Genomic DNA, 18,202 nt, shown 5'->3' with positions numbered 1-18,202 from the left:
CTTGACGCGCTGCTAATTTTAACTTTTTTCGGTCGATTCGAAGAAGGGAGGGAAATAAATTACGGATATAAACAAAAAATATATGCTTATAGTTTACCTGTGCTTGCATTGCGGTTTCTTTAATGGCTCCAAGCTGAAAGGCGGGTGGGCTATGAACTGTAAACAGAGTTCAAACAAGTAGAGAAGCTAAAGTCGGGTGTTTCTACTTTGAAATACTCTGTACATATGTTTAGAATAATAAGAAAACTAAAAAAAAAATGTCGATGCATTTTACCTCTCTCGGTATTTGAACTCACATAAAGGGTGTACATTTATTTCCACATTTACATAGCAATTGCGTCTATGTGAGTGTATGCATGTCTATGCGTGTCTATTCGTGTCTGTGTGAGCATGTTTGCAGTCAATTAAAGCAGCAACATCAAGAAAAGCTGTGGGCAGCGCTTGGCAATTATATTTATGGCTATAACTTCCTGTTAAATCGGTCTATCATAATGAAACTTGGCATATGGACTCATAATCACTAATTAAATGTTTTTGCTGAATTTCGAAATTCCAAGAATTAGGGGAGTTATCACTAATTGCATGGGATAAGACATAAGACATCTTGGACTTCAAATTTAATGTCCCTAGATTTTATAGTCTCCGTGATATAGGCGATTATACGAATGGAAAATCGGGAAAGCCACAATAGGGGGGAAGTGGAGAAGAAAATGGAAAAAATAAAACAAACCAAATCGAATCGTATTGTCATGCTGATCAAGAATATGTATATACTTCGTGGGCTCTGCCACGCCTCCTTCTGCCTGTTACATTTTTCAGGTCGCGCAAACCTAATATACTCTTGTGCATTTCATGTAAAGAGTATAAAAATAGTCGCGAGGTTAAAAGAGGTCGTAGCGCACTTTTCAGTACGGTCTACGAGTATCTTGAAGCAACTCCTAAAATGAGGAAATAAATGTATTGATTATGGAATTAAAGGTATAGGGTTTGAGCAAATGATCATATAATTTATTGAAGAAAGCATTGTAAACTTCAAAGATAACCACTCTTTAACTTGAAATACATAAGCCCTGCATCTTATATATGTAACTAATAAAATTCATCAGCAAGCAACAGAATAGTGCAAGAGGTCTAATTGCCCAGTCTAGAAAAAGGCGTGGCAGACACTACATTACAGGTAATACTCGATTGTGAATAGTATTGCGAAGTGAGTCGATAAAGATAACACCGTCTGCCCGTTTGCCTGTCTGTCCATTCGTATTAGCATGGAGAACTTGTGCACCATACCACTTATCTTTACCCTACACAGAGAAAGTTTATTACAAACCACATACAACCTCAATATATATTTAAGTAAGCGGTTAAGTAGTAGTTGGCATACAACCGATCGGTGCAAAAAATTTTAGTATCGTACCATTTTTGTTTATAAATATATCGTTAATAATTTTAGTATTTATGAGTGACTCATGATATTCTGAGGCTCGTAAATTGTGCACTACAAGTATAGTATATCGTATAGCTGCTATTGGAATAAATATAATAATCAATGTTTGTGAAATTCGTGGAAAAGAAATTGGGTTTTCTATTATATATTATTTCTATTATATAAAATTGTTGTAATTGGACTTGTGTGAACAAATTACTCATATTAACAAAATCACAAAACTTAAACATATCGAATTCTTTAGATCAAGAACCGGAGCAAGCTCTAAAAACTCTAACTAAAAACTATTGGAATCATACAAGAACTTCTTTTTAAAAGACAGTATTGAAGCATATGCTTTACGTTGATTCTTTTCATTAAACTGATGGAATGGTACTCAAAAGTTTTCCATTATGTTTTGATATTTTTGTATTTTTAACCGATTTCAAAAAAGAGGAGGTTATCAATTCGTCTGATAATTCGTTTGAAAGCTGGTGCTTCCAGAATGGTCCCATATAAATTTAGTCCAGTTCTGACAATGTATTTTGTAATTTGTATTAAGTATGTGCAAGACAAATGAACGAATAACTTTTTATCACGATAACCGATGATTCTTTTTTTATTGGAAAGGATGTACTTTAAGGGTACTTTGATGAGAGTTTGGTTAGGTTCTGCAAACGAGGACGTTCTCAATTCGACTGTATTGTTCATTGTTACCTCAGAACTTTAGACAGTGTAAACCGATTTAAATGATTCCTTTTGTATTTAAAAGCTGATGATTCCCATGTGGTCCCATTGCAATTTGGTCCAATTCTGACAATGGCATCCATGAGAAATCCATATAATTCTTAAAACATACAAAATGTTCATGGGTTTTAGATATCATTCGAAGGCACCCGGTAGATGAGTATCAAATTTAAATGAGATATCATGTGAAATAGAATTTCAATTTCAGTATAATGCCGTCGAAAAAATCTAACCGTAACAATGCGTGTAGCAAAAATACACGACCCCAGCGTTCTAAAAGCTCAAAAGTCAGAAGAACAAACTGCAACAAGAGCCGCAACTCAACAAATCAGAACAGAAGATATTCGCAGACGACAGACATACAGTGTGATGAACGTTTTCGACAAAATATATTGAGAACAAGAGTGGCGCTGTCTCATATGAGAAACACGTTTATTAGGTCTACCCATATTCATACAGATTAGTTAGTGTACTTCACATTCACTAAAAATCCAAAAATAAACAACAATTTAAACAAAAAAAGAAACCGATTTCAAACTATTAACAGGCACTAAAAAGTAAAAAATAATTACGTATTCTTCTACAACTTAATATTCATTATATAATGTAGATACAATTATTGTTATTTTTGGAGTCGGTGTCAGCCAAGGAAACCTTACAATATATCAATCAATCAATCAATCTACCAGTAATAATATGAGAATACTTTAAGAAATACTTTTTTTTACAAATTAACTTCTATACGAACGACAATATACTGTGACAGATTACCAATACCTAATTAAACCCAATTTCAAATTAACTTTTATACGACAATACACGTATAACTAGAATGACGTAAGAATGACGTAGTAGATATAGAAAGAGAAAAGAATCTGAAATGGTTCGTAATGAAGGGCCTCTTTCTCTTGACTGGCGCAGCGCGCGACCGCTGACACCGACTCCAAAAAAAAACAATAATTGTATCTACATTATATATTGAATATTAAGTTGTAGAAGAATACGCAATTATTTTTTACTTTTTAGTGCCTGTTAATAGTTTGAAATCGGTTTCTTTTTTTGTTTAAATTGTTGTTTATCCAGTTTCAGTTTCAAGAGATTCTTAATTTTTCGAATGTTTTCTGTCATGTGAATGATTTGACCATTTCAGATAAAAAGTTTTGACAGATTTTATATTTAATTGTATATTTTCTTAGTTTTGTACATTATTAGGCAACATGGACGAAATTCGCGAAACAGTGGTGCATACAATGGATGATATCCTGACGAATCTCTGCAAACGACTGAAGGCCATCTCCGTCGACGTGGAGAGACTGCAACGTGTGAAGGAGCAACTAACAACAATGCAGAATCGCCAGACTCTCGTCAATCTGCTGGGTGTGGATGATAACGATAGCTTAGCGCAGAGTGTAGATCTGCAGAAAATGCAGTCAAAGCTAAGCTTTCCCATACACAAAGATCCGATACTGCCCATTGCAGACACAGGTATTGAGGACACCGAGGATGACATTGGGGAGGAGTTGAGCGAGGATCTGTGTTTGTTGCCATTTGATGATGAAGATCGCTGGCATAATTTTTTCAACGGCTTCGAGATCATAAACACGCCCGACGCAGTGCTGCTGAACGGGAACAGCAATTGCATTGAATTAACGCGTTGCCAATGTGACCAGGAATTGAAGTGCTATTTGCGTAAGACAATCTTGGTATATGGTAGCTAAAGATCCATTTTCTCAGAAGCTGCTTCCCTCCCGCAGTGTCAGGCGTGCGCTGTTTTATGATCGATCTCTTTACGGGTACCATACGGGATAATCAAACAATGATGTTGCAGATCCGCGAAGCAGAGCTTAGCACTTCCAAAGAGTACGGCTTTCCTGTAGTCTCCACCGTCTTTGCCAAACTGTCGCCACGCTACCAATACACAGGCTACCTAAGCCAAAGCTATTCGGAGACCTGCAGCGTGGAGCTGAAGCGGGGCTATAAGGTGATGTTGACCGTCGACCGCCAATACTCGAATTGCTGTACCTCGCACGTTATTTACGTCAATGCGCGATTTCTTCTCTGCGATGTCAAGGAGTTCGACTTTATACTCTTGGGGGAGGACATACAACTGATGGTGAAGAGTGTCGGCCAGGATCATATCAATTGTTGTGTAGCGCGTCCTGGACTGCTCACCTCCTACATGCCAGTGCGGTTTCCCTCACGATGCCGCAGATTCCGTGTGTCCTACGAGGAGCTGGAGGACTTGACCTTTTCCCGTGAGGTGGGCATCAACGTAGTCGTGTCGAATTTTGTGGGCACTATTGAATATCTGGACGATCTAGAGGAAGCTATGGCGATGCTTGAGTGCGATCATCTCCGTCTGTATGCACGCGTCGTGCTCAATGAAATCCTGGGCTGCGATGGCGATCTCAATTGGGTGATGACACGATACGATGGGCTTTTCGTAGAGCTCGCCCGACCCAAACCCACAGAGCCCACGCCCAACATCATGCATTTGTGCCCAGATGCCGAGTGCCTCATGCAGCTGGCCCATGATGCGAAGAAGCCAATTGTGTTGGACGCAACCCTCATCAACCAGCAGATACTTCGCATAGATCCTGCCCATTACTACCATATGTTCTACTTTCCCGACAAATATCTTATCAAATGCGACGATTCACTTAAAACCTATTACTTCAGCCTACTGCAGGGCGCCATTTTCGATCAAATCGGTCAAGTGGCGCTGGCTAAGATGCCCTTCTGCGACAGCTCCCATACGGGCGCCGACACCCTGGCCCGCTCAGTGGTAACCGCCTCGTACGAGGTTCAGGCCGTAGCCATTGTGGTGTGTGGTGTTACCACCCGAATGGTGCAGAAAATCTCCCACTTCCGTCCCAGGGCCCCCATACTGTTCATTAGTCACATGCGCTCGGCTGAGGACTATGTGTCCTTGTACCACAATGTGACGATGCTCTCCTATCGCACCAGACACTTTATTTCGCATCGTCGGAACACATACCGAAAGGCCATCTATGCGCTGGCCTACTTGGCTGCCCGGAAAAAGCTGAAACACAACGATCAGATTATTTTGGTGTACAACTACGAGGCGGGCACATCGTTTCCCGAGAATTATCTCATCTATAAGTTTGACAAACACCACTTCACAGATCATATGGCCTCATCAATGTTTCCCGTGCAGGCGGATAAGGAGGATAAAGATACTAAGCCTCATGTTCAACACATCGGCACTTGAAAGCTCCGTCAAATCATTAGGTAGTAAATATATTAAATCATTTAAAATGTAAACATTCTATTTTTCTTCCATACACGCCTTTGTTGGCCTCTGTCGGTAGTTTATATGGTTAGTTTATTTCTATAGCAAATTGTGGGAATGTGTTAGGTTTCGACCAAAATTTATAACAGCGCAGTCATTCATAAATACATAACGAAAAATACATACGACTGCATAATATATACGATGACTTGAACATAGGATACAATTACATACTAAGTGCATATATATATGTATATAAATAAACATTTTAGGTACACCTTTGGGTATGTAGTATGTTTAAACTAACATTGAACTGATCGTTGCATAAAAAGCTATAACAATAATAACAACAACAAGTCATTTACACCGTCCCAATTCGAATCACTTTCTCGATCCGTCTCAAATCACCTAATCGTTCAGGGTCTGAAGTTCAGGGTGTCTTTTGCAGCGCTTTTGAGGTAACATGCTCGTAGGCCGCCTTCAGTGTTGTGTAGCAGTAGCCCGCCAGGCCGCTCATTTCAGCCTTAAAATTGGCGCCATCCGTGAGATCTTCAAGTAGCGCCAGTTCCGCCCCCAAATGTGGCACGGCAGCACGCAGCACTGCCAGCATAGTAAGGGGTATCATGTTATCGCCATTCACCTGCTCCGAATTGTCTGAAATTTGTTTAAAGAATTTCAATTAATTTGCTTTTTTTGTAACAACTCGGAAGGTGGGCTTACCAGCCGTGGCGCTATTGTAGGCATCGGTTAGAAGTTTCATGCACTCTTGTATCACAGTTAGCATGCTCTTGGGGCTGAACTTTTCCTGCAGCTGCTTTAGCATTTGTATGGCTTCGTCAAAGTAGGCGTCGCTCATCACAGCATTGAGGTTACTGAAATGGCAAACGAAACTTGACATTATTCAGAAATTCATCCCACAAAATGAGAATTATTGAGCAATAATAATCTGTCATCGAATATCCAAATAGAAGTAGCCAGCAATTAGGGAAATGTTGGAAAACAAATTAAACTGTTATCATAGTGGTATTTATCTTTGATCGAATGCCGGAACGGAAACAGGCATGAATACAATAAAATTGTAATATCTTTAGAAGCAATACCTTATTTGAATTTTGCTTTGAATCGTAAATTTTTAAATATTTTTCATAGTTGACAATCAAAGTATATTTTGTATCAACTACGATTGCTTTTATCCCAACATATAAACGTTTCAAAATTTGGTATCAACTTCTGATTAAGCTCTGTTGTAAGGTATATTCGAAATGAAGATTAATATTTAAATTATATTTCATTTAGCTTACTTACCGTTCGAGCTCCAGCAGTTCGATAAGATCCTCGTTTTGTAGTCTGTCTACATAGTTCACATTCTGCCTGTACATCTCATCCTTGGCGCTGTATTTATTGGCGTACAGCACGAAAAGGGTGGAGTAGATGCCTTCAGAGAGCACTAAAGGATAGAGTAGAGTTATATGTGAGACGACCTCAGTGGAGCCCTCCAAATAACAGTAATCTACGGGTAGTGCAGGAAACATCATGCGCACAAATCGATACATTCGCTTTGAGATCGATTCCCATTCACGCATCGCCTGCTTGGCCAAAATAGATGTCGGTTTCACCTTCCAGTACCCATATGAATAGTGAAAGCAATTCGCAACGCGTTCGTTCAGTGCATAGAGCGGATGGTGGCGGTCCTTGAATGCTTGTTCTAAGTACAGGCTAATGGCATTTACATCTTCATTGCTGAGGGTAGAACCCATGCCAAAGCTAGGCACCATTTCCAGCGTGGTCGATGTTGAGGCAATTGAGCAACTACTGTTGTTATTGTTATTTGGTTTTGAGACATTGTTGTTGTTGGGAATGCTGCTGCAACTTCCATTTAAAGTACTCTGCGACGATCTCGTAGGATCGCCATTGAAGCTGCTACTGAGCAATCCATTATCCAGCGGAAAAGTCGCAGCATATGAGCCCACATTTAGATCGCAATCCCCACTGGCCACTCTATTGTGCCCCATTGAGAGTAAACTGTCTGCGCGCTGCAATGCATCCTTACTGCATAAAGCCTCCTGCGACTGAATGCGTCGTGGCGGTGAGAGCAGGTCCAATGCGTGATTCTTTATTGGTGCCGTCTTCTGAGGCAACTTGTCGAAACTGCTGTTTGCGAAGCTCAGAAGAATGTTACGCTCAAAGAACGATGTGTCCCGCTGTAGCTCGGACACTTCGCGGGCGTGCTGTCTGCTCATGTAGGCGCTAATGCAGTTCCAGAGCTGGGTTGTACTCAAAGGCGCTTTGGATTGTTTCTTTCCAGTCCCACTTGTATTTATATTCGCATTGTAATTCTCTAGTTCCGACTCGAAATTAGTGAAGAGCGCTCGCCACTTCCGGTTATTGTCTACGACAAACTTTTCAATCGATCTGTAAAGACTTTCAATAAGCGAATGTATGAGGCAATAGGAATGTAAAACTTACTGTGGGTATTTGGGAAAACGTCGATTAAGGCACAGCTCGCCGGCTTGTATGCGAACTTGTTTCCAACTGCCGCTCAGCTGACCGATCATCTTGTTGCCACTCAGCTCGTAGTTATCTTCTTCTCCGATCACCCGAGAGCTTAGCTGATCCTCAAGTTTTAGAACCGCGCCATTGGGCATATAATACTCGCCCTTACCGTTTGGTCCACGCAGCGTTAGTTCACCCTCGTAATAGTACTCGTTTTCGAAGACCGCCACACCAGTGCTCATGAGCTCGTCTCCAATGAAGGTACCAGCAAAGTAGTCTCCACGGCCCGTGATACATATGCCCACCCCCATGCGCTTGTTATCCGCAAACATTCCCATGTATTTGTCACCGGTCTGCAGGTCCTCCAAAACACCATAGCCGCAGCGTACATTGGCCTGGTATTCTCCCACATATATATAACGATTGCTGCGAAACGTGCCATGTCCGTGGAAAAGACCCTCAAAAAAATTACCCTCATAGACTTCGTTGCCATTCATCTCGTAGCTACCGTGGCCGTGAAAGCGTCCGCCTTTGAAGCTACCCACATATACTCCATTTGATGGAATAACCATTTTCCCATGACCTACAAACATAAAGGAGAATGAAGCAGAAGCGAATAGTTATCTTCGCAAGTTGTATCTCATCTCTGTAGACAAAGTGTATAAAAAACATTCTATCTTTTGCTTCTAACTGCGCCATTTTAATTTCTGCAACACCCGCATTACTGATTATTAAAAATAATAATGAATCTCAAGGAAGGCAATTAAGATTCATTTACAATCAGCATGGACTGCAGTCCATGAAGCAGCGAAAGGTGTGGATAAACTACACTAACATTAAAGCACATATTGAAGGTTTTATTGGCACTTTAGTGCGCGATACGTCAATCGAATGGTGTTGAACCACAATTTCAATTTATATTAAGTTGACCATAATGGAAGTTATGCTACTTTCATAGACATAGATCCAAACAGACACAACTTGATAATAGGAATATAAAACTTCTTCAAGAGAAAATGTTTCTTATAAATTATAAAATAGATCTGCTAATAAGGAAGGAGATAAGCTGTCAACCTATTAGTTTGTAATAAATTATAATCAATATTTTTATTTGATAATAAAAATTTGTAAAATCTTATCGGAATGTTAATCACACAAAATTGAACAAAGAGGCATATACTATACATTTTTATATATTTTTTTTCCAATTACTCACCTTCGATAACGCCATTTAAAATGCTTCCGAAGTACACACTCTCATCGGGGTATTGTAGATAGCAGTTGCCTTGCAAGACACCCTTGCGCCAATTACCGCAGGCCTTGACTTTCGCGTATTTAGGATGATCTCGGCTATATTCGTAGCTGGTGCAACGCACGCTCGGCACTCTGCTGTCCCTTGGTCGACCCAATGCAGCCAAAATGCTGGACTGTAGCTGATCGTACCAGACTTTGCGATTTTCATGCGTGCGCGTCTGTAGCGAAAAGCTTTTCTCGGGTGTCGTGATACACAGTCCCGTCTCACCCTCCTGGCGCACCCAGAGGGTGGTCAGCGGATATGTGTAAAGAGAGTGACCTCCGACCTGGCATAGGCAGTCGGAGAAGAGTATAAAGGTGGTGCTGGACATGCTAATGCTTGCGAGCTTTAGCGGCACCATCGAGGACGTGAGTATAACGCGTCGCTGACGTCGCCGGAAATGCTGTATGCGCTGATTGCGCTCATTGCTCCAGAACTCTTTTGTACTGACGGCCAGCTCTTGGCTAATGCAGCTTTGACTTGCGAACTCGGCCCAGGCTACACGATGCTCCTGGTACTCGGGCTGCCTTTTGACCAGCATCTCCATGAACTGTATGAACACCTGATAGATGTGAAATGGCTGCTGAAACAGACGTGTCAAAAAACTTTCTTCCTTGAGTTCAGCTAGCGGGCTGGGCAGCAAGTCTATAGCTCTGACAGCATCTCCAAAACCATCAACCGAATAGATGTCGCAATAGCTCTTAACATATCCGTGCAAGAGCTCGATGTATTCCCGATGATAGCACACAAATAGCAGATCCGCAGCTTGGACATAGTCCGCCCGATAGTAGCCTTCAAGCGAGTGGAGTGATGCGGTTAATAGGCACAGCATGCGCTCCCAGTTAACCAGCAGAGGCTCGAGAGCTTTCAGAGCAGGGACCGCCGCCGACTGACGCTGCCACATCTGGAGCGTTAGCACCGCCACTCGATCCTTGAGCAATAGCTGCATCTGCGACTGCAAATGACTCAGATAATAATGGTATTGACGCTGAAACTGGCGATGATTATGCAACGTAAATCCTCCAGCGCTGTGAAGCAGTCTTAACTGCAATGGCCAGGCTGCGCCGAGTTGCAGATGAAGAACCGTTTGGGCGTAGGTGGACTGTTGCTTGGGCGGCAGCGTCTGAATGTGGCCACTGGCATTGAGTAATATCGTGCGGTAGTCGCCACAGCAAGCCTCTAGTGCCATATGTTCCTCCTTAGGCAATGGTGTCTGATCGCTAATGGTGATTTCCGTGGGTACGCTGAGATCCTCGCCATCAATGCCCAATTGCATGCGACTATTTAAGCCCCAATGGTAGAGACGTCCATCCAAAGTACGTGCCACCGTGTGCTCGCGTCCAGCACCAATGCTGCAAACGCCCATGTTCTCAAGTTTTTGCACGCGTGTTACGTTATCGCGTCTTATATGATCACCTACACCCAAAAGGCCGTTGTTGGAGGCGCCAAATGTTAAAAGTTGGGTGTGGAGCAGAGCATAGCCCTGGTGCAGAAGAAAGCGCGCGTTGGCAGCAAAGCTTCGTTCGGTATGGTTGCTATCGGTGGCGCTGCTTAAGGATTTCACTGACGCGCGGTCAAGGGTGGCCATTGACGATACTCCACTGATATGCTCCATCAAGCTGCTACAAGCACCTTGTGAGCCACCCAAAGCCTCTCGGTCCTCTTTAGAGCTGGGCAGCTGCAACAGATCTTCTCCAGTATTCTGAGGCGCCACCAGAAGTACGAAATGCTCATCGCCGGCTACCAAGTCAACTAGTTCTTTGCCCTCGTCATAGAGGCGCATTTGGAAAGGCTCCGATTCCGCATTGAACACATCGCCACAGGTGCCCATAACATAGCATCCACTGGTGCTCACAAAGACTGCACCTTGAGCCGTGCAGCACACGCGCCTTATTCGAACGCCATCCGCACACAGTCCTAAGGGATCGAAATCAAGCGTTTGCCAAGCGCCTGGTCGGCAGGTTTGGTTTACAATACACTGACGCTGTACTGCGCCATCTTTGGTAACCACAAACAGTTCCTGGGTGCCGCGGCAAAAGGCCACATCGATGACATCAATGCGTAACAGTTGAAACTCAATCGTCGTCTTCTTTAAGAGTAGTTTGCCTAAATACAGTGAGTTATCGGCTGTGAGGAGAAACAGGCAATTGGTTTCCTCTGGCTGAGGGTGGTGGGGGTGCTGCGGAGGTGCCAGGCTGCAAAGGCGCACAGCGGGCGATCGTGTTAATGACGGCACTCCCTGCCAGTGCAGCTGCAAGGTCTTCCCCTCATGATAAATAACAAAAGCCTCGCACTTTGTCAAAACATCTCCGTCCCCACCCCCACCCACAGACGAATAGGAAGAGTTGCCGTCATTGACGTTGACTGCGCTGCCGCTGGAACTGGACATTTGCGTGGTAAGGCCGCGGACGCAGATTAGAAACACGATATTTCACTAATTATTTTCATGTACACATGCTAATTGCATTGAGCAATGGCCAAAGGACGCTAAAAAAACATTTTTACACTTGTCGCACTAAATATAAACAGTTCAATCTCACTCACTGCGCATTAGAGATGTTGGTATTCATCGATACATCGATACCCGATTGGTGATACCCCTAGTGACGGTGCAATCGAAATTTGTCGCAAGTCGTTATGAAATGTCGTACCACATATTTATATATGGTGCCCGCAGCTACAGTTGATTTCATTAAACAAACTTTCAAGTAATTGACTTAAGTTAAATTTACTTTGAAAGGCATTACTTGGAATTGTAATATAAAAAATCAAAGATTTTAATTTATATTTAATATAAAACAATTTAAGCAGTTAGCTGTTTGTTTTTTCTGTAGGACTGTAAACGACGGTCCTAATCGTACTCTAAATACCGTTATTAATCTTGTATTAGTCTTGCTCAACTTACAACTTATTCTTACATTGAACTACAACTTTTTATTTTCATTTTTCAATTGTTAGAAAGCACAGTGATTGTATTCGACTTGAATGCAGATGTCATTAACCGCACATCCCTACCACAAATCGATTAGAAGCTCATGCGGCTAGTGTGTACACACTTACAGCTGTTTTGTGTTTTGCGTGCCAAATATGTTGTTTTTTTGTGCATTTGTTATTTATGTGGCACAATATGCGTATAATGTAGTTAATTAAAGTTGTATAGTTACGGTATTATTGCACACATAGTTGGCCAATGTCCGCGCAAATAAAAAAATAACAGGTAAGTTAAACCGCCCACTGCAATAGCAGTTGCTAAACCAGTTTGTGTTTTTCGTCGCGAGTTTTCAAGTTAATTTGTTCTGCAGAGAGCCAATGGATTCGGACAGTGCTGCCGAGAACAGCACTGCTGTGCTAGCAGATGACTCTGGACACTACAGTTGCGCCAGTGACGATGCGGGTTCCAGCGCAAGCATCTCCAAATCCATGTCACATGTTCGGGAACACGAGCAATCACTGTTTCTTGCCATGCAGGATCTGCGTAAGTCGCGCAGCGAGGTGGAGCGTCTAAGCAAGTCTGAGCAATGGTATAAGCAGGAGCTAAAATCTCAAAAGCACAGCAGGCTCGAAACATTGGAACGACTGTACACACAGGAGCGTAAATATATGCAAGAGAATCAGCGTTTACAACAGGAATGTATGCAGCTCTACGCCAAATGCGCGACACTTGAGCGGCAGATGCAAACACCAGCGGCTGTTTTAACTCCACTGGATGCCGAAGCTGCTGTGCATGATATAGATGCCGTCGATGGGTTCGAGGCGCAGCAACAACAGACGCGGCTCACAGACCAACAGCGATTGATTGAAGTTTTGCGGAAGCAAAAGAAACTGTTGTTGGCGGACATAGAACGGGTGAGTCTGGAGCATGAAGACAAGATGTTGCAGCTGCAGCGCGCCCTCGCTGGTCTAGAACTGGAGAACAAACACGTGACTGGAAAGTGCAAGCAGCTGCTGGATGAGAAAAGTGCCTTGGAGCACAGCCTGGAAACAAAGAACTCGACATTACGGAGCCTAACAGCAGAACGCGAGCAACTGCGTCAAGTCGTTGGAGAGTTGAACAACACGCTGCAAACGCAGGAACACCTGTTGGCGCTTAAGGAACAGGAATTCATGGACTTGAAGCAGCATTACAACGACAAATTAAGCAAGGAATGCAGTGTAGATGCCGTACATAATTACAGCCTGCTATTTCATGAGGAGATCAATGCAAAGACTAGTGAGATAGCCGCTCTGAAGAACTCGCTGCATGATCTTCAAAATGAGTTGTCGCTGATGTCTAAGCTAGAAGCACAGAATGAGGAGCAACAGCGGCAACTGGAACAATTAGGCTTTGCATTGGAGACGCAGCAATTCGAGCATGAAAATCTAAAGACCAAGGATGCTATAAAGTGCCAACAACTGGAAGAGCAGGCCACGTCAATAGGTGAATTGCAGGAAGAAAAAAAAGACCTTGCTATGAAGCTGCAACAAAGCCAAGCCCAACTACAATTTGTGGAGCAGGAACTGATCAGACTGCACAAAGAATATGCAGACATGTGTGCCATATGCGAGAGCACAAAATTCCGATTGGAACTTTTGCAAATAGAGCATGGGAAGCTGGAGTGTGAAAGTGACAGCCATCTGCAAGAAATCTCGCAGCTGCGCAAGAAGCTCCGCAATTATGTGGACGAGTGTGCTCAGCTAAGTGATGCAATGGCCGCAAAGGAAGCCCAATTGGACAGCCAAACGCATCAGGCCGAAATGTGGCAACAACAGTTAGCCACAAAAACGCAACAACTGACGAGCATGCAGGAAAAACAACAGTCACAGCACCTCGCTGCGGCTGAGAAAGTAAATAAGTGCCAAAACGTAGAAGTCCAAACCGAGTCAATCAGTGCAATAATAGCTGAGCAATTAAATCCTTTGAAACAGCGCATAAATCTCTTGGAGGATCATCTAAAGAGCGTAGAGTCTCAAAAACAACACACAGTTTCGTTGCTGCAGAAACTGCTGAGGCAGCAGGATGAGAAGATCAGAAACACCGCTGCCACAGAGGCAGACTGGATGCAGCTGCTTGAAGCCCTGCAAGCAACGCAGCAGCTGGAAGAGCAACGACGCACTCAGTTGCAATTGAAGACAGACGAGCTAGAGGAATTAAACAAATTGTTTGCCGATCAAAATGAGGAACTGCAGCAGCTACAACAGTTTAGCTGCGCTCAAGAGTTGCAGCGCAGCACCGAAGTCGAGCAACTAAAGCAAACATTCCACGAGAGCCTCGCGGCTCAAGCTAAAGAGGCGGCAACTGTGAAAGAATTGGAACGACAGTTAGCCGAGCTTCTGTCGGAGCGTGAGAAGAACTTGCAACAGGAAAGTGCAATTCCAAAGGCAGTGAGCCAGAGTCCTGAAATCGAATCTCTTCAAATGCTAATCAACGTTTTGGAGACTGAAACAGGCCGCAAGTTTCCGAGCACAAAAAGTTGGCCTGTTTTCGCCAAACTGCTACGCAAGGAATTGCGTGCCACAAAACTACAGCGCAGAAAGTCCGAAGAGTTGCCTGCACTGCGCCGGGAACTAGCCGAGGCTCGCGGGAAACATGAGCAAGCCTTGGAGCGTATAAAGGTAATTGTGATCGAGTGTATAATGGTGAAAAGATAGTATTAAAAGTGCAAGTACATTTTGTACATTCGTTAGCTGCATTTTTAAAACATCAATATTGAAATTTTTTTTTGAATCTCTTCATAATTATGTGGATGTGTCCCTAACAGCCAAATGCAATGTTTTGTGTTGAGAATACAATTACATTTGAACTTATTTAAACTTAATTTGTAATAATTATTTATTTTTACAGGTGCTGGAACAGAGTTTAGCTGCTGAACGCACTCGCTTTGAGGCATCGGACCTGGGAAAATGCACAGCGAATGCGCCGTCGATGGAGCCAGCTCATGAGGTGGCCAATTTGATTGACGATTACAAGAAGGCAAGTGCAACTAATGCCAATTGAAATACAAATATAAAACAACAATTATCTATATAGTTAATACAACAAACCGCCAATGAGACGGGCCGCCCACGCAATAGCTTTGTAATGGAGCTGATCGAGCGCAGTCAACGCACTCAACCGAATATGTGCCAACTGACTGAAGGTATAGCCTCCTGTCAAACCGATGTTCGGCAACTTAATGAGCTGCTGGTCCAGCTGGAGCAAAGAATGAGACCACACCGAGAGACTATGCCCTCTTTGATGGAGGAGCTGCAAGCTGTCGCAGAACAATTCTAGACCCTAGAACAGTCAACACCCACCATTTGAAACCTACTTACTGCCCCCACTATCTTAAGTTGAATATGGTAACGTGCTGACCTATGTTTATGTATTGTTTTACGTACTTAATTATTTTGTTTTCTTTTTTTTTTTTGTTATGTAGCGCGAATATTGTTTTTTTTTTTAATTTATCCCCGTTTATCGCCTTTTGCGAGTGGTCTATTTATTAACAAACATATATACTATTATATAGCTGATAAATATATATTATTGTGTGTATAACCATCATTTTGGTTTAATTAGCTAATATTTTATGTTCCGCACATTTTGTGTATTGGAAATGCCATTCCGATGGAGTTCCGCTATTATGTGGATCTGTTCGTATGGCCTGCCTTTTTCTAATACGCTTTTACTAAGAAGCACTTTCTTATTTTTGCCAAAACAGGTATTGCGACGTTCATAATAATTCTTCTTCTTTTGACTTGTTACCTTCATGGTTTGGCAATATTCCGTTGTGGCGACGGGACAGAGAATTTTATCGCAACGCCAGAATGCTGCAAATGGAGAAGCCGACATTCTTCCGATCTGAAAATTTGATATTATATTAGATAAGGATATACTCACAACGGGTTCGTTGTATCAGCATGTCGTCGACCTTCGTAAAAGCCGGTGTAAGCACGGCCGTATTTTGACTAAATATGGGCCGCAGCGGCGGAAAAGTGAAACGGAACCAGGGTCGCTTAGTGGGTGATTGTGGTGGAGACATTGACTGTTTAGAAACTTCGTCCTTTATCAATTTAGGATTTGTTTTCAAGAACGTGAATGGTCTAAGTGCGATCGCAGCCGCATTATTCACAGCTTGTTGTGCAACTTCGAAAGCCAGCTGTGCAATATTTTTGCCGGATTTATCCGATTGGGTAGCCACAGGAGGGGAACAACAGCCCAGCAGGATAATCAGAGCCGCCACAACTTGGTGTAAAGCCATGTTCAATTTGAGATGATCTGCCACTGAAATGTGTCTATCTCTTGTTTAAAAAGACCGAAGCCGTTATGGCGAATTAAATGCATCCGACTTTACAGACATTTCGACAAGGTTGTTTAATATACTCTGTTATATATAGTATATATAAGCATAACTGGAATTGATTAGTAACGATCGATCTGTTCAGATTCTTCTTTCAAGATTAACTATCAATTCTATACTTATAGAAATATCAATAAATTGTCATTTACGAAATCGGTTCTGAGAGGAGTTTCTAGATCTTAAGAGGCAGGCTGTCATGTCAGACTTGGAGTAGCTGAATCCTCTTGTTTTAACGCTTGGACCAGCCACAGTAATGAAGTTGTTCGGCTTACTTACGATTCACTACAGTAATGATTCCTTAGAAACGCCATTTCGCTTAATAACTTACAAATATAAATTTCTTATCCTATTCCGGCCTGGGAATTATTGCTGAACATAATTAGAGAAAAACAGAAAAGTTACCATTTTCGGAGAATGCTTAAGAATAGCCGCGAAAGACATACCTTTATTCTTATATAGCCGTTTCTTTCAAAAATATAATTCAAACGCGATAGTGTTGTAACTTTCGAGTTTTGATCTGCTTACATAAATGTATGTACATATATATATATATATATATATATATATATATATATATATATATATATATATATATATATATATATAAGTACCATATAAAGTATCCGCTTAATCTTTGGCCAATGGATTGTTCTCGCTAAAAGAATTTCCATTCCGAAACGTAAACATAGTCAGTCGGCCGCTCAGTGACAATCGCCTATCTTCCGTGAATGTTTTCTCAATTAATGTGTTATTTTTCTCATCGAGGCACATATTAATGCGTATAGCTTTTCCTTGATTGGTATTATCGGGTCGCACCACCACTCGGCAAAGTGCAGTTGGCAAAGGACATGTAATCTTGTCGCAGTTCCAGTCATCTATGCAAAAACCAACAATTGATTATGCACTTATGTCTATCACTTTATAATCCCTATATACATATATATGTATGAATATATAGCTGATTTACCATTTGTGACTAATACAACCACATCGTTGAGTATAACATGGATCACGTGAGCGTCCTCATGACTCAACAGTAAGAGAAACACGTTGGCCAGAAATGTAAACGTCAGCATATTCTAACTGGAATGGTTCGACTGACGTCTGGACTTTAGTTAATCATAATTTACTATACTCGTATTTCGTCAGGGTTATTGTTGATTATTGTAATGTCCGTAGCTGATGCATTTCCCTACAATAGCTTTCATTTATTTTTGTACAATAGCCCCACATTTACTGAGCTGGAATACTACTTATTCTATATGTTATGCTCTATTCTATTATCTATTCTGTTCTGTATTCTATTCTCTATCTTAGTCTGTATTCAATTCTCTATTCTGTTCGCTATTCAACTCTCTATTCTACTCTCTGAAATTCAAAAATATTAAATAAGGAGAAATTAAGAAATTATTTTTAAACACACTGCTGTGATGGTTTGCGTTTTCACTATTCCCTGCTTGATTGTTGTTTGCGCTCTTACTTTTACTGCTTGTTAGTAGCTAGTCAATGCACCTGCTTGTTTTTTGGTTGGGATCTTTGCTATTCGCGATGCTAGCTGGCATTTAAGAGACGGGTTTATTTTGAAAGTACTTGTAAAATATTTTCTGCTCAAATATAGTTTTATTTATTAGTAAGGTGCCTTTAAATTTTAATTTTGAAACATAGACTCAAATACT

The 18,202-nt window shown here is 41.8% G+C and overlaps 5 protein-coding genes across 5 annotated transcripts; 2 read left to right on the top strand and 3 right to left on the bottom strand.

The window, feature by feature from the left end:
* The first annotated feature begins 3,350 nt into the window (after positions 1-3,350).
* On the top strand, positions 3,351-5,455 carry LOC115632263 (pyruvate kinase). Its single transcript, XM_030529341.1, has 2 exons — positions 3,351-3,859; positions 3,925-5,455. The coding sequence occupies exons 1-2, from the start codon at positions 3,388-3,390 to the stop codon at positions 5,400-5,402; spliced, it is 1,950 nt and encodes a 649-aa protein (XP_030385201.1). The 5' UTR covers positions 3,351-3,387; the 3' UTR covers positions 5,403-5,455.
* A 38-nt stretch (positions 5,456-5,493) lies between these two features.
* LOC115632790 (alsin homolog) lies at positions 5,494-11,599 on the bottom strand. The gene is made up of 5 exons (XM_030530041.1): positions 9,133-11,599; positions 7,890-8,499; positions 6,729-7,835; positions 6,144-6,295; positions 5,494-6,077 (listed from the first exon to the last, which is right to left on the bottom strand). The coding sequence occupies exons 1-5, from the start codon at positions 11,597-11,599 to the stop codon at positions 5,854-5,856; spliced, it is 4,560 nt and encodes a 1,519-aa protein (XP_030385901.1). The 3' UTR covers positions 5,494-5,853.
* A 754-nt stretch (positions 11,600-12,353) lies between these two features.
* Positions 12,354-15,581, top strand: LOC115632347 (myosin-J heavy chain). Its single transcript, XM_030529453.1, has 4 exons — positions 12,354-12,427; positions 12,513-14,802; positions 15,032-15,160; positions 15,218-15,581. The coding sequence occupies exons 2-4, from the start codon at positions 12,520-12,522 to the stop codon at positions 15,458-15,460; spliced, it is 2,655 nt and encodes an 884-aa protein (XP_030385313.1). The 5' UTR covers positions 12,354-12,427; positions 12,513-12,519; the 3' UTR covers positions 15,461-15,581.
* A 64-nt stretch (positions 15,582-15,645) lies between these two features.
* On the bottom strand, positions 15,646-16,415 carry LOC115632346. Its single transcript, XM_030529452.1, has 2 exons — positions 16,067-16,415; positions 15,646-15,996 (listed from the first exon to the last, which is right to left on the bottom strand). The coding sequence occupies exons 1-2, from the start codon at positions 16,206-16,208 to the stop codon at positions 15,746-15,748; spliced, it is 393 nt and encodes a 130-aa protein (XP_030385312.1). The 5' UTR covers positions 16,209-16,415; the 3' UTR covers positions 15,646-15,745.
* A 724-nt stretch (positions 16,416-17,139) lies between these two features.
* LOC115633040 lies at positions 17,140-17,617 on the bottom strand. The gene is made up of 2 exons (XM_030530383.1): positions 17,494-17,617; positions 17,140-17,401 (listed from the first exon to the last, which is right to left on the bottom strand). Exons 1-2 carry the CDS (start codon positions 17,600-17,602, stop codon positions 17,154-17,156), a joined length of 357 nt encoding a protein of 118 aa, XP_030386243.1. The 5' UTR covers positions 17,603-17,617; the 3' UTR covers positions 17,140-17,153.
* Positions 17,618-18,202: the final 585 nt, after the last annotated feature.

This window comes from Scaptodrosophila lebanonensis, unplaced genomic scaffold (assembly GCF_003285725.1).
Source record: "Scaptodrosophila lebanonensis strain 11010-0011.00,11010-0021.00 unplaced genomic scaffold, SlebRS2 tig00001415-arrow-pilon, whole genome shotgun sequence".
NCBI lineage: Eukaryota > Metazoa > Arthropoda > Insecta > Diptera > Drosophilidae > Scaptodrosophila > Scaptodrosophila lebanonensis.
Note: the sequence above shows the minus strand (reverse complement) of the source record. Positions and strands in the feature narration are given on the sequence as shown.